General features: G+C 41.2%; 1 protein-coding gene across 1 annotated transcript; it reads right to left on the bottom strand.

Annotated features, from left to right (window-relative positions):
- Positions 1-2942: 2942 nt before the first annotated feature.
- Positions 2943-14016, bottom strand: hacd2 (3-hydroxyacyl-CoA dehydratase 2). The gene is made up of 7 exons (XM_035410664.1): positions 13787-14016; positions 11994-12111; positions 11041-11059; positions 10211-10299; positions 9072-9193; positions 6312-6490; positions 2943-5798 (listed from the first exon to the last, which is right to left on the bottom strand). Exons 1-7 carry the CDS (start codon positions 13909-13911, stop codon positions 5716-5718), a joined length of 735 nt encoding a protein of 244 aa, XP_035266555.1. The 5' UTR covers positions 13912-14016; the 3' UTR covers positions 2943-5715.
- Between the last annotated feature and the right edge of the window lie 675 nt (positions 14017-14691).

Here is a 14691-nt window from a genome sequence, read left to right as displayed (position 1 = left end):
GGCAGGCTCCAGAACCCTTTGCAACCCTGACCAGGATAAGCAGGTTGGATAATTGATGGATGGATGGATAACATAAATTCAGGATTCAATTCAAAGTCAATTCCAATTTAATTCCCTGGTTATTCTTGTCCATTGAATTTATGGTCAAGCTTCCACTTAATGAGATTTTATTTGGGACATCCCATGAACTGCTATTAAAATTGGGCTTGGCCCCAACCCTGCTACTCATCTTCTGGCGAAAGCTAACTGACGAGCATGATCATGCATTCAATACAGGCTACAACCAATTATGTGAAACCTGTTCTTATGAAAATAGATAAAAACTAGTTATGATGGTTCTTACAAGGAAACGTATGTCCAAAAACAAGTCCAGTGAGAATGCTGAAACAATGCAAAAACGGAAATATGATCGCCTAACTCCTCCCCTGAAACCTGAGGTCCTGATGACAAGTCACTTTTTCTAATCATTGGCCTATATATGAACTACCCATAGTGTCATTCGTTTAAGGGTGAACATGAAAAAAAAGACATTTAATTTCGAGCCATGAAGACCACCCACCGTGTTCTCAAGTAACAGATCCGCAAGTTCATCGTGGATCCTCTGATAAATCACATTCACCTGCATTTGTACGCACAGGGAAAACAAACGGCTGAAGAGAGTAGCCACCGTCTGAAGACAGAGCTCATTACATTACATTACGTTACATTACATTACAGGCATTTAGCAGACGCTCTTATCCAGAGTGACTTACACAACTTTTTACATAGCATTTACATTGCATCCATTTATACAGCTGGATATATACTGAAGCAATGCAGGTTCTTAAGTACCTTGCTCAAGGGCACAACGGCAGTGTCCTACATGGGAATTGAACCTGCAACCTTTAGGTTACAAGCCCAGTTTCTTAACCCAGTTTCATAACCAATTAGGCTATACTACACTGCCACCCACTCCAACCCATAAGTAGTGTATTGTTCAGTTTTATATACTGTGTGCTACAGTACATCTCTGAGCAAGCAAAATATCTTCATTTAGAGCAAAACTGCCCAATGTTTTATCACCACTGCTAACAGCTGGTTTACATATCTGAGAAAACAATCTGAAGAAGCAAAAGCTGACTGTAGCCTGAGGAGTGACGTGTTTGAAACCCAGGTTTGACTCTTCTAGCCTTGCACACAGTCACTCAATTCAATGCAATTGAGCTGTACAAACGGCTTATGGAAAGTGCTAGAATATTGTGTACACACGATACGCACCAGCAGTTGCCTTGGGTAAGTGGGGACGATAAGCAAGCAGGCAGTGTCACATCGCATGGCAGCAAATTGCAGAAAAGTGGTTTAAAAAAAAACCTGCAGCTGTAGATAGCAGCCATTTTATTACAGCCTCCAGACGAGGCTGACAGCACAGGTGTGAACGTCGATAAGAACGTCGTCCCTTTAGAGCCAAAAAAAGAGAAGAGTTTGGTAGAGTGTACTGGCGCCATCATGCAAATCTTCATGGAACTTTTTCAGGGGGATTAAAGTCAGTCAGGAGCTGTGATTACGATATAAACGTCACTGAGGTGTGGAGGCCTTGACAGCATGAAGTTCTCAGCCTCAAGATAAAGGCCCCGTTTCACGAAGTAGGATTACGGAGAAATCAAAGGAAAACAGTTTAATCTGGGTGAGAATCAGGGGGGTGTTTCACAAAGCAGGATTACCGAGTTAGCTGGATAACTGCACTGGGTAAAACCCTGAACCCTCCCAAATCTGGAACATGGACTGACATAAAAAGAGCAGTTCCAGGTTCTACTCTGGGCAGTTATCCAGCTAACTCTGTGATCCGGCTTTGTGAAACACCCCACAGTGTAAGTCAATCAGGAATTTGCAATGACTGCGACATAAAGACCATTCAGGTGAGACACTGACAGCATTAAATCTTCTCAAGACACTTTTTGGTAATTTGTATTTGTCCTAATACTGTAGCTTATTCTTCTGCCTTGTTGGCTTTGCAGAGGTTAGGTCAGAGTTCAGTGTGAACTAAACTGTGTTCTTGGCTAGAAATAGCTGTACAAAATAAGTATTGTATCTTATTGAACCTGTGTTTTGTAGTTGTCCATGACCATGAAATGCACTTTTTGTACGTCACTTTGGATAAAAGCGTCTGCTAAATAAATGTAATGTAATGTAAGATCAGGTAGTTCAGAGAAAATGGTATTTAAATATCTATTCAGTCCAAATATACTGCGCTCCATTATTAACTATATATGTTTTATCATTTTCTGCATATCACATTATATAAAGCAAAACATGCCTGTATAAATTACACATTGACAGTTGAAGAGAAAGCATCCTGCATTTCGATTGAACAGAAAGCCCGGTCAGTGATTTTACTTGAAGTGAAATAATGGGTTACCCGAATGTAACAGCTTGGAGAGAATCATTAAACAAAGCATTTTTTTTAGTTCAGTGATCTGTGAGTAACTCTCTGTACGCACTAATTAATTTGTTATCTATAAGCGACAAAAGTTACTGAAGTTATTTAAAGTATTGTAAAAGGACTTTTTTGTGTGCTGCAGACCTTTTTTGTGGGTGCTGGAGCCTATCCCAGCATGCATTGAGTGAGAGGCAGGCACTCCCTGGACAGATCGCCAGTGTAATGCAGGCCAGGTCACACACACCAATTTAGTCTATTTAGTCTGGGTGCTGCATTTTCCAGGAAAATCATTTTTAAATCAATATCGGTCTTCCATTTTCTCCCCCTCCATTCCCAATCTGCCATTCCCAATCATATTTTGGCCAATCACAGGGCTGGAATGCCCTCTGTACAGGATGGCACACCAGTCCCTTCTCTTCACATAAACAGAAGAATCATACACTGTAACCCACAAAAACAAATGCATCTCGCTTTTTTATTAATGCAGTAGAAACGGAACACCACAGAAATAATGCAACAAGCCAATGTTCTTCCCATACTCAAGTTTATTGTAAATATATAATCAGTTATTACTTGCGATATTATACAAAGAGTGGTCTTATCCTCTCAAGGAAATGGTCCCATGCAAAACTTCAGTATCAAAAAGCCCAAACATCGTTCGACAGAAACTGAAAAACATAGCGTGCTTTATTTGTCTTATCATCATTACTATTTATTTTATTTTTTTTGTTCAGGTAGAGGCAGTAGAAGGACACAGGACATGGCGGCAGGGTTTGTTTTAGTTTGCATGCAAAGTCACACCAAGACGCGCATTCCCTGTACAGACACATTCCGAATTTCAGTGGAAACCCCCCCGCACACCCCCCCCCCCCCCCCGTCCATGCTGAAAAACCCACACAGAACTTTCTCCAAGCACCCGTGGGACACCCCTAAACACCCTCAGGAGGCCATAATTGATGTGCTTACGTCAGGATGAGTCACTCTACCTGGTATTGCCACCCAGCTGTTATGACACTGCTTCCTTAATCTACAGTGACGGGGCCAAACAGAGGCAAACACTCAGAGGCCAGATCGAGGCGTTCAAACTTAGGAGCGAAGAGAAGAGAGTTAGAAACTATGCGCAATATTCCCGGGAAAAACTACACTAGAAACAATAAGCAACTCAGCGGGGCCCAGATTAATTCTGTACCTGTAGAACGTTCCCCCTCTATTAACACATTTATGCAAATGTTTATTTTTTTTGTTGCTCTCAGGCAATTTAAAAATGTTTCCACATCGCCGACTCATGCGAGGATTGAAAAAAAAAAAAAAAAAAAAACATTTGCTGAAATTATTACCCAAACTGCAGGGCAAACAATGCTGCGGGTTGACTTGGAGCTGGATGTAATTTGTAGTGCCCTGGAACAACCAAAATGTTAATAAAAAGGGAATATTTGTGGATGAGGTGAACACAAAAATAACATTACTGCTCTATTAACGGACACTACGAGTCTTAAGTGCACCGAGGCACACTACGTTTGTTCCAGCGAGGCTCACAGCAAAGACTCAGGATCAGAAATCCTATTCTGTTTTCACGGAGGTTAACAGACCATTGTGAAATGCCTACAACACAAAAACAGACTCTGTAGTCACGGACACTCCGGTGTATCGCTGTTAAAATGACCTGCAAACAAAAGAAAATCCCCGTTTTGAGACTGCGTTACAGTGCATGCCCTCTGCTACGGTGCATACCCATGCATAAGACGGCCCACTGAACTGTTAAACAGAAGACAAAAAAAAAATGCACTTTTTTCTGCCACTGCCCTGTCCTGCAGCCAGACTAACTTGTCTGTAAAAAAAGAGACGACAGAAGTCTGAGCATTGCATGTACAGCCTGATTGTTTGCACACTGAGTATGCGCAGAGAAAACTAACTGAACACACAGGAGTCTGGTGGTTGTACACAGTGGGCAGCACAGAGCCTTTCCCTGCACAGAAACACAGGCCTCCGTGTGTGTCTAAGGGCAGTACCCGGACCCGGGGACGGGACGCACGCCATTCCCACACTCTCCCGAATCCCGGTCTCACCAACCTCAATCTGGTTCACTGGAGAGGCATGACCAGAGGCTCTCAATCCAGTTCACCCTGGAGTCCGGGTTGTGTACGGACTTTCCGTCAGTGCACAACCGGTCCTCGACCTACTCAAGCTTCAAGCAAAAAACACTCAGACCCCCAGCATCAAAATCTAAAGCCTGATATCTTTTCAATATTTAATCTCCCGCAACAAGCAACTGCAGCCAAGCAGCAGCAGCAGCGTTAAAGCTTTTAAATCCAAGAAATTAGTCCCTCGGAAAACACACACAGGAGCGAGTCAGCGCTCACGGCGACTGTAGAAATCTTCTCCACGGCATTGCTACTGTTTAAGGTTTGGTCATGTTCTGCTACTTCAATCAAAACAATGACAGATAATCAACCAACAACAATCAAATCATACCTAATAAACTAGGAAAGGTACATTTTCCAAACAGTGAATGCATCACCACTGACGTTCAAAAATTACTAACTATAACAAACCGAAACAATAAAAAACACACCCATAACACGTATTAAGAGGTTTGCTTGTGGCAATTATGACAACAGATCTGCATTATGACGGGAAACGTTATCATGAATCTGAAAATTGAGATTTTTCACCTGGGAGGCCCGAAATTACACAGGAAGTCATTACCATACAAAAATACTAAAAGTGCTCTGCCAAAATTAAAAATGTACTCGTGAAAACATTGTTTAGGAATTCTCTCAGGCAAAGGAATGCATAAAGATGCAAAGACTCTTAAAAGCTAAGTCTACATCTCAGATTACCATTTATGCACAAAGTTTTTGGTTTAAAAAGGAGGGGGGGGGGTTATAGAGTAAAGGAATTTAATTCTGTGTCGGTCTCTGACCATTAAGGAACATGTCATTCATAGAAAATAATTTGACCATAACCAACAGTCATAGCATCGTTTGAGTGCAACTATACATATCTATCCGTTTTCACATACTAAGCACTTTTGAGAGCATCATAACTGCATTCGCTTACTGAAAAAAAAAGAAGTCTATATATTAGTTTATGTTTAAATTGTTACCAAGGGTGACGGCCCAAACACTTTACAGTTCACAAACTAGCACTGACCATCCCCGTGTCATTTTCTGATTCAAGTAGAGATGGGTTCTTTTTTGACGAGCGGAAATTCTAATTTGTCGCGCGAAAGGTTTTAGAAGGTTATGCTTCCACCTCGTAGATACGGTCTACTTTCTCTTGCGGTCCCACGCGAGCGTTCATTCAAATTTGCTGTAGTCCGCCAAGTGGCCCAGAACCTTCTTTCTCTGTCGCATCATGTGGAAATACAGCTGGGGGAAAACTGAGAGGAAGAAAATACAACAAAGATAAGACAAGATCAGAAAAATAACAAAATGTTTTCCACGTGCCAAAGCCGTTAGAATCTAACGCTTAGCCATTCCGCGAGCCGCTCTTATCAAAGCAACAAAATCTTTACTAAAAAGTTTCAGACTACTACTAGTTTTCAGACGGAAATCATAAACACTCCTGCTTGTTCATTGTGATTTCTCCTGCACGTAATCACATTAGGAGTTGGAACACACTGAACTTCGAACACAGAACAGAACAAAAACACCTTGGTTAATTTCACTGATGTTGTAATGAATAAAATAACAGGACATGATGTTTCAAAGTGTAAACCCAATTTATTTTATTTTTTTTAACGTGAGGGACTAACGGGAACTAATTTTTCACTGGATGAGGACGCTCTGACACAGGAAAAGAGTCAACAATAAAGGGAGATTTCTTCTGGCATTGAACAGTTTCTGACACACATTCACAATGGAAGAGTTAGCGAGGTTCGGCTGGAGCTTACTGGGGATGTAGGAGACCATGGTGACGATGAGGAAGGAGTGGTAGTCGAAGGAGAAGTTGTATTTGTTGGGCAGGGTGATGGAGTAGAGGCCCGTGTTCTGGACGAAGGGGAGGGCAGCGTAGATCGTAAGCAGCTCCCCCGTCACCCCCATGGGGTAAAGCACGATGAAGAGGGTGTACCTGGAGAAGGGGCGGGACGCACAGGAAAGGGTGAGGCCAAGACACAGCCATTTCCGCAGCTTTCCTCCTGCACTGCTGTTCTGCATGACTGTGTGAGCAATACAAGCCTCACTGCAGACACAACTTAATTACATTACAGGCATTTAGCAGACGCTCTTATCCAGAGCGACTTACACAACTTTTTTTTACATAGCATTCACATTGCATCCATTTATACCGCTGGATATATACTGAAGCAATGCAGGTTAAGTACCTTGCTCAAGGTTACAATGGCAGTGTCCTACCAGGGAATCGAACCTGTGACCTTTAGGTTACAAGACCAGCTCCTTACCCATCATACTACACTGCCACCCATAATGCCCCCACTGCATAGCAAAACAAACTGAAGAGCGTTTCAACAGAATGAGTACACTAAAACCATGCACTATATAACTATATTTATTTCCAAAAAGATTAAGATAAAACACAATTTAGATGAAATATTTGAAAAATAGGTATTCAATTTAATTTTTTCAGGGTGCTGTGCTGTACAGCTTCAGTAAGATTAAATCAAACAATCTCAAGCATCTTCTGCCTCCAACAATTAAAACAAACACCGTACTGACCAAAAGATCTTGCATTTTGCAGAACGCAATGTAACATACACAGAACTCTATTTCATAGGCTCATGTTTCTAGGTGGGATGGGAAATAGTTCAAAATATCGCAAAAAGATTTGTAAGAAAACCGAAGTACCGTCTGTATGCATTAAGGTGAACGAATTATCACAAACTGCAGCAGTAATTGCCCCGAAAAGGGGTTTTCAAATGGAAGGATCCTAATTTGCACGTAATTAAACGCCATATTTAAGCATTAAGGGTCAGAGACGGAGATTTAAAAAAAAAAAAAAAAAAAAAAAAAAAGCAAAGAAAGGGAAGAGGAAGAAAATGGCCCCGTCTGAGCGCCTCAGGTGAAATTGGAGGATGATTCATAATTTGCTACCTGGCAACCTTGGAAGGCACACGGAATAACAGCGCAGTCTCCCAGGGGTCTGTGGGTAGGCAAGACCCTGTTGCTACGGTTTCCAAAAAAAAAAAAAAAAAAAAAGAAGGAAAAAAAAACCTGATTTTTATAGAGATGGAGAGTGTGGGTCTCTCCACTCTCCGTGGCAAATATTTACACTACATTGAGGGCTTTTTAAAATTATTTGATGGGTCTGTTTCAGCTGATGAATTTCAAACCATGGTTTGTCTGTAGGAACATTTAGAAAACGATTTAGTAAAAAATGTGCAATTTTTTTTTTTCTCAAAATGGTTCTATATATGATTGATGATGCATGCTATTATAAAATTATTACTCACAACAAAATCATAGATTTTGTGTGACATCTCATCTCACACTTGCTGTTGAAGGTTCAAATTTTGCTTCATTTGCCAAATTATTTTAATTAATATAATTATTATTTTTATTTGCTCTGGTTCGGCTTTTTCGTGCCTTTGTTCGGACAGTAGGAAAGCAGAAGAGATCACAGCACAGAGAGAGCCAGGGCAGAGGATCAAACCCCCAACAACAGGGGAGGGGGGGGGATGGGGGCGGGGGGGAATAATCTATATATGGCTTCAGAACCGTCTCAACCACTTCCATATTTCAATGAAGCGAATCATACCCAATCACAGCCAAGAGGACTCTCTATTCAGCCAGCTGCGAGTAGCCAATCACAAGCTGTTCAGAAATGTCCTCCAGGTCCATTCGTTCACCAGTGATCCATGAAATGCCAATATGTCAATATTTATCATTTACATTTTACATGAGAAATGACAAATATCGACACCATTAAAATTTTTATTTTATGTGCACTTTTACAATGGGTAGTTAAGCATTAAGCAGCAGAATGGAAACCCACAGGATTAAATTAAACTGTGATATATGAGCACAAGCAAAGACAGCAGTTTATTTTCCAGATAAAAAAAAAAATAAAAAAAAATATTGAAATTAAGTCAACATTTTTTAAAACCTGAACTCAGGAATCTGTTAATTGTGGAAAATTCTCACTAGGAACAGGAGATGTATTGTTGCCAGACCTGGATAAAATGAGTATTTTAAATACTTTTAGCTCATTAGAAGCTGGCAAAATTTCTAAATACTCGGATTCCTTCAAACCCCGATAATATGAAAGAATAATTTTGTTTTGAATATTGGCGAACATTTATGGCTGGTCTTGGGCGGCAGTGTAGTATAATGGGTAACTACATGCCGCCCAGAAGGTTGCATGGTCGATTCCTAGGTTGTACACTGCCGTTGTACCCTTTGACCTGCATTGCTTCAGTATATATCCAGCTGTATAAATGGATTCAATGTAAATGCCATGTAGAATGTTGTGTAAGTCGCTCTGGATAAGAGCGTCTGCTAAATGCCTGTAATGTAATGTAATGTAGAGTAATGTACTGTAGTGTAGTGTAACGTAGTGTAGAGTAACGCAATGTAATGTAGTGTAATGTAATGTAGTGTAATGTAGTGTAGTGTAGTGTAATGTAACGTACTGTAGTGTAGAGTAATGTAATGTAATGTAATGAAATGTAGTGTAATGTAATGGCCTGCGTTACCTTGCCCACTTGATGAGATACGGCAGGTGATTGAGCAGACTGAACGTGTAGAAGGAGTAGCGGATGATCTCCGTTATGGTCCAGGCGACCACAAACAGGAGAACGCTGTCTTCATTCTGCACCTGAAAGGCAACAAGGGGAGAGACCACCATGAGACTCAACTTTTAAATTTGTAAAAAAATAAATAATAATAAATCTTAGAGGTATTAGTTCAGTATCATATCCATGCAGTTTCTTGTCACAAATTCTCAGCATCGCAGAACAAGCACACAAGAGGAGGTTTCGAGAGGCAAAGCAAACCTGTAGCGTTTCACAGCATTACAGATCTAAGGTACTGGGAGGTTAAACCGAACGGCTTGCTGACACAATTCCTACTGGCGCAAGACCTTAGCGAAAACCCAGCCCATTTAAGTTCATTGAATGCATTCCGGAAAGGGCATCCCTCATCATTCAAAAATACCATTTAGTTACATAGTTAGAAAAAAAATAATAATAATAAAAAAATTCCACAGACAACCATGGCTCACATCTCAAAACGCCCATGGCATTGCGGCAAGTTCCTAAAAGCATTCAGAAGTCGAAACAGAGATGAACGGACGCTTTTTGCATACAGTTAGGAGGACAAACTCACCACAGCAAAATTAACCACTCTGCCCGCATCAAATGCGCATGTTACACAAATTTAAAAAATTAAAAATGAAAACACATTCACGCACTTACAGGACTCAGTGTCCCAGCCTGGACGGCTCACTCTGGGCACAAGAGCGAGACCTCGGCTGGTCTGTCCTCTTTCTGGGGACACTGTCCCCACAGAATAAGACAACAGAACCGCGTCAGCCTACTCTCCGACCGCTGCGTCCAGCAGTTTTCAGTCTTTTAACCAGCAAAGGACAGAACGGACACAGCTCAACAACTAGGACCAGGAAAGCAGAACACCCCCGGTTCTTCTCCTTTTCCGATTATTTCGTATCACCACTTTAGGGCCTGGACTGGTGGACTGATTTCAAAGATGGAGGCGTTACAGACCGCAGGAACATACATGGAATAACAGTGATTCTGAAGAGAAGGGAAAACCACGCAAACTTATTAAAAGTGATGACAGAATTTTTTTTGGGCGAAATGGAGGGCAGCTGTCTTACCTCGCGCACGCTGTGCGTCACAGCCCAGGTGAGAAACACGCGGGACATCACCTGGAAGCCCGTCAGCACCACCGACGACGGCACGATACCTGTGAGAGAAATGTCGCAATACAATAATAATAATAACTATAAATAATAATAATAATAATAATAATAACTATTAATAATAACTTTCTGTGTAGCACCTTTTGTACATAGGATGCATCACAAAGTGCTTTGCAGAAAATAGGAATAAACAACAGAACAATCAACTAGCAGTTACAACTAGCTAACTAGTTACACCTGAGTAATATCTCATAACACAGACCACAACATAATAGAAAGGGCCAAGTTGGATATAAAAGCATCCTGATGAGGTTCACGTGGTCAATATTATGGCTTCCTTGTACCCACCACAACAATCTATTTACTGAGGGCTGAAACTAAAAATTTTATTCAACACAGACAAATTGAACAGGCCCTACTCTGCCACCAGGGGGCAGAAGTTACCACTGTTCACAGCCGTGAAGCCGATGTTCAGAACAGGAAAGGGCAGATTCAGCTGTAATTCAGCTGAGGTGGAGTAGGCTGCAGACCAGAAATACAGCAGCTAGTGTTTCCAGCCTTTCTTCACTGGAGCACAATCTGACTGCACTCAGTCTTCATCACACCTCAGTCTCCACAACAACCTCAGTCTCAGCTGTGGGCGTCAAAATCGAACCCCACTTTGCAGCTCCTGCCATATTTACACTCTGTATTTGCAGAGCGTATGCCCTTATTCCGGGTGACTGACGCACTTCATGTCTGAAATATGGCCGTCAGTAAGTGGTACAGTGAGAGAGAGAGCTTACCGGCAGCGCAGTGCAAAACCTGGAAAAGAAGAGGGGAAAAAAAAAAAAACAGATAAACCAAAGAAAGGTCATTTTTACACAATTTCTCCCTAATGGATATAATGCACATACAAATTTGTCAGTAATGTGTCTGCGCCATTTCTCCAAAAAAAAAAGGCGTAAATTTTGCGGCAAGGTTCAGTCATCAAGTAGGATTGTGCCAATAAACTTACGAAACACAGAAAAAAAATTTTTTTTTCCTGCTAGTCACCGAACGTAACATCTGCCAGAGGTCGCAGAGTCGAGAACAGGAACAGCGCTAAAGCACAAGCGGCATTAGAGAGAAGCCCCATTAAGCTAAAGCAGATTAAAAATACTCTGCTGGGTCACATCAGTCCACAGAGAGGAGAGGCGCGATTTTAAACAGGGTGCTGGGAAACGGAGGAGAGTGCCACAGCTACACACGGCTCGTTCATCGCTGCGATTCTCCCCGGCTAGACAACAACACCGGCGTGACACGGCGTGTAACTGGACTAAAAACACAAAGAGCTGTTCAAGACGTCCGCAGTTTTCTTGCCATCTTCATTCAATGTGAATCTTTAATAAGAAAATCAATGCCAATATTTTTGACAATGAATCTTCAAAGTTAGTATGTTAAAACACACACACCGCTATATGAACTTGGCACACAACAGATCAATTTATAAATGCTTGTAAGAGCCAACCATTAATTTAGGCCTCCAAACGTTTCTTTTTTTTAGTGACACAGATTGGAACGCGTCTTGGCGGAGTTTCTATTTAAACACCGCAAACTGTGTCACACGCATTCCAGGCACGGGGTGGTGTGACATGTGTTTCGCAAGCCCTGGACCAGCAGTTACTCAGATAAGAGGCATGCCTATCTCTGACAAGGCCTGTCGGTGACTGACAGGGTCAAGGGTCAAAGTTCAGCCAGACCGGCCCGTAGCACGCACCTCCAGCAGGGCCCCGGTTTGGAAGAACTTGAGGGGCTTCTCTATGGAGTAGAACAGCCCGTGGTAGCTGCCTTTGGCCAGGTACGCCCGCACCAGCCCCACAGCGATGACCAGCCACCTGAAAAGGGGAGGCAATTTTAGTATTCGTTTTTTTTTAAAAATGTGCGGACATTAAATCCAGCAATAAATGAATAAAATACTGCACATCATCTTCATTTACCTCACCTCAAAATCACTGGGATTTATTTTGATTCAATTCAAGCTCTTTATTTTCCCAGCAGGGTTAATAAATGCTTGGATTAGAGGCTCCAAAAGAAATAACAGCTAACCTGTTTAATTAGACTGTTCTGCTTACAAAAAAGTAATTCATTTACCAAGCATTCTTCTTCATAATAATTGCATCATGATGCTTGAATGATTGAAGGTCGATATCATTTACTTTACTGTTATCTATGTCGCTAGCTGCATTCATGCTATGTAGTTGGGTAACTTAACTTTCATTAAGTTTTAAGATATTTTCACTTTTTTATTGCCTTCACTAACACGTATTGGTCCAGATATGAAAGACAACACCCCAAACTTAATTTCTATATGGAAAGTTTGCTCCACTGGTTGGCATCAATCCAGTCTAGTCTGTCTCTTGATGCCATTTTGAATCAACAAATGATTTGTGCACGTTTTGATTCGTAGACCTGTAATACCTGTAGTGAAAATGAGAGAAATGTTTAAAGAAAAAAGAAAAAAGAAAAAACGGAATTAGCACACGGCCAACCACTCCTCTTTTACAGTCTTTCCTTTTACAGGGTTATAAATATGTCATCGTTGTCAAAAAGATTGAAGACTTTGTTCGTCATTGCCAAGTTGTCATGACCGAAAAGGCTTCAGTGTAACGTGTTAAATAGAAATGAATGGCTGTGGTCAGAGTAGTAGTCTACAATCTCGTCGGCTCTCCCGTGACCAAGGTCCTAGACCTAGACAGTCGGACTGATTGCATTATAGTCAGGCACTCAGTGTACATGCCAAAGCATGCTCGAATGCGACTGCGAGATTGATTAACGAACTGTGCAGCGTTCTTCATGTGGGCGAATTACAAATAAAATGCAGCAACAATAAATCGATATACACCATGATACAGGAAACTACACATATAACTGAGAACGAAATCAAATAAGTACGGTATGGCATACATGGGATATCAAAAAATACAGTAGCAAGTCAAAGATAAATCCACTACAGGCTAGTTAACTGCTTACTTCGGATATTGGGATACGAGCTCAAGTGGTTTCATGCAACCGCTCGAAAAGATGAAACCACATTCCGTTTCAATGGTAGCTGTGTGAAACGAGGAAACAATGTGCCGCGTCAGTGAATGTACTGCCAACGACAGCAATCGATCAGTGATTAGTAACTTGGACGGTAATTTCCTGAGATTGTTAGAAGCAATGCAACACAGTTGCATTATGCTCCATTAGAAGCTACAATGCACCAGTGTCCGGCACACGTAGATATCCCAACCGCACCAAGAAGTTCCCAGATTTTTAATGACATTTTGTTCTTTGTTCTGTACAGTACGACGTGCGCGCAACATGCATCCCACAAATAAATAAATAAAGAAAACCGCGAGACAAGCTGGCTAAAACAGGCTTAACGTCAGCTGAGACGGATAAAGCTTCCCTCAACAGACGCGTGCCCACTCCAGCCATTCAGCAAAGCACGCGCGCCAGCTGGCTAGGCTACAGTATTTTATTTTATTTTTTAAAAAACACTGAAGTCGATCTATTCCAGTTACATACCCGGCTGTCATGACCACGTTATATATGACCAGATACGCTGTCGCCAGCGCTCCCGGTCCTTTCTTTCGCCTCGGGCCGACGTCATTGTGAGCCGTTCGAGAAGTCCCCGTAGCAAGCGCTGCCATGACTGATCTCGCTCGTTGTCGTCTCCACCAACTCGTTGCCTTTTTATCGATTCAGGAAATAGAAGCTAAGACCTCCGCAAGCCTCCGACATGCGCCTGTTTGGCGAACAGCGACATCTCTGGAATAGATTTTGTATAATGACGAAACTGTGTCGTTTACTTTGTTCAACCTAATGTAGCTCGATAGTTTACAAATGTTTTCTCAAATTTGAATAGCGTTTTAACGGGCTAGATAACGCTTCCTTAAATTTGCTTGAATCAGATTAATACAACATTGACCAACAGCTACTTTGGAGAGTTTTAATTGTATGAAAAAAAGGATTCTAACCAAGCAGCCAGTGACACTGAATTTCGTCTTTACATTGCTTGAATGCAATGAATGAACAGCCTATCTTCCACTTTCAAATGTCCAACATTCAACATATCATTCAAAACATATTATTTCCAAATTAACATTTTTATTTTTAGGTCTTGTACATATTGTTATACATGGGTAGAATTTTAATATTAACTGCGGTTAAAAAAAAGATATAATAATGGGATTAAATGTTCTTTAAGAATTATGTTGTATGTTTTCCTTTTGTACGTTTAGCCTGATCATGATGTTGGCTATGTATTATGATAATTGCTTGAAGTCAAACATTATACCATGAATAATAATAATAATAATAATAATAATAATAATAATAATAAACTCTGTAGGATATAATAATAAGAAATATTTTCCCATTCCCACCTCATAGGGGCAGTGTCGAACCAGTCTGAATTTCTGAAAGGACCA

The sequence above is a fragment of the Anguilla anguilla genome, chromosome 3 (genome assembly GCF_013347855.1).
Source record: "Anguilla anguilla isolate fAngAng1 chromosome 3, fAngAng1.pri, whole genome shotgun sequence".
In the NCBI taxonomy this organism is placed as follows: Eukaryota; Metazoa; Chordata; class Actinopteri; order Anguilliformes; family Anguillidae; genus Anguilla; species Anguilla anguilla.
The sequence above is the reverse complement of the archived record's forward strand: the minus strand, read 5'-3'. Positions and strand labels throughout refer to the sequence as shown.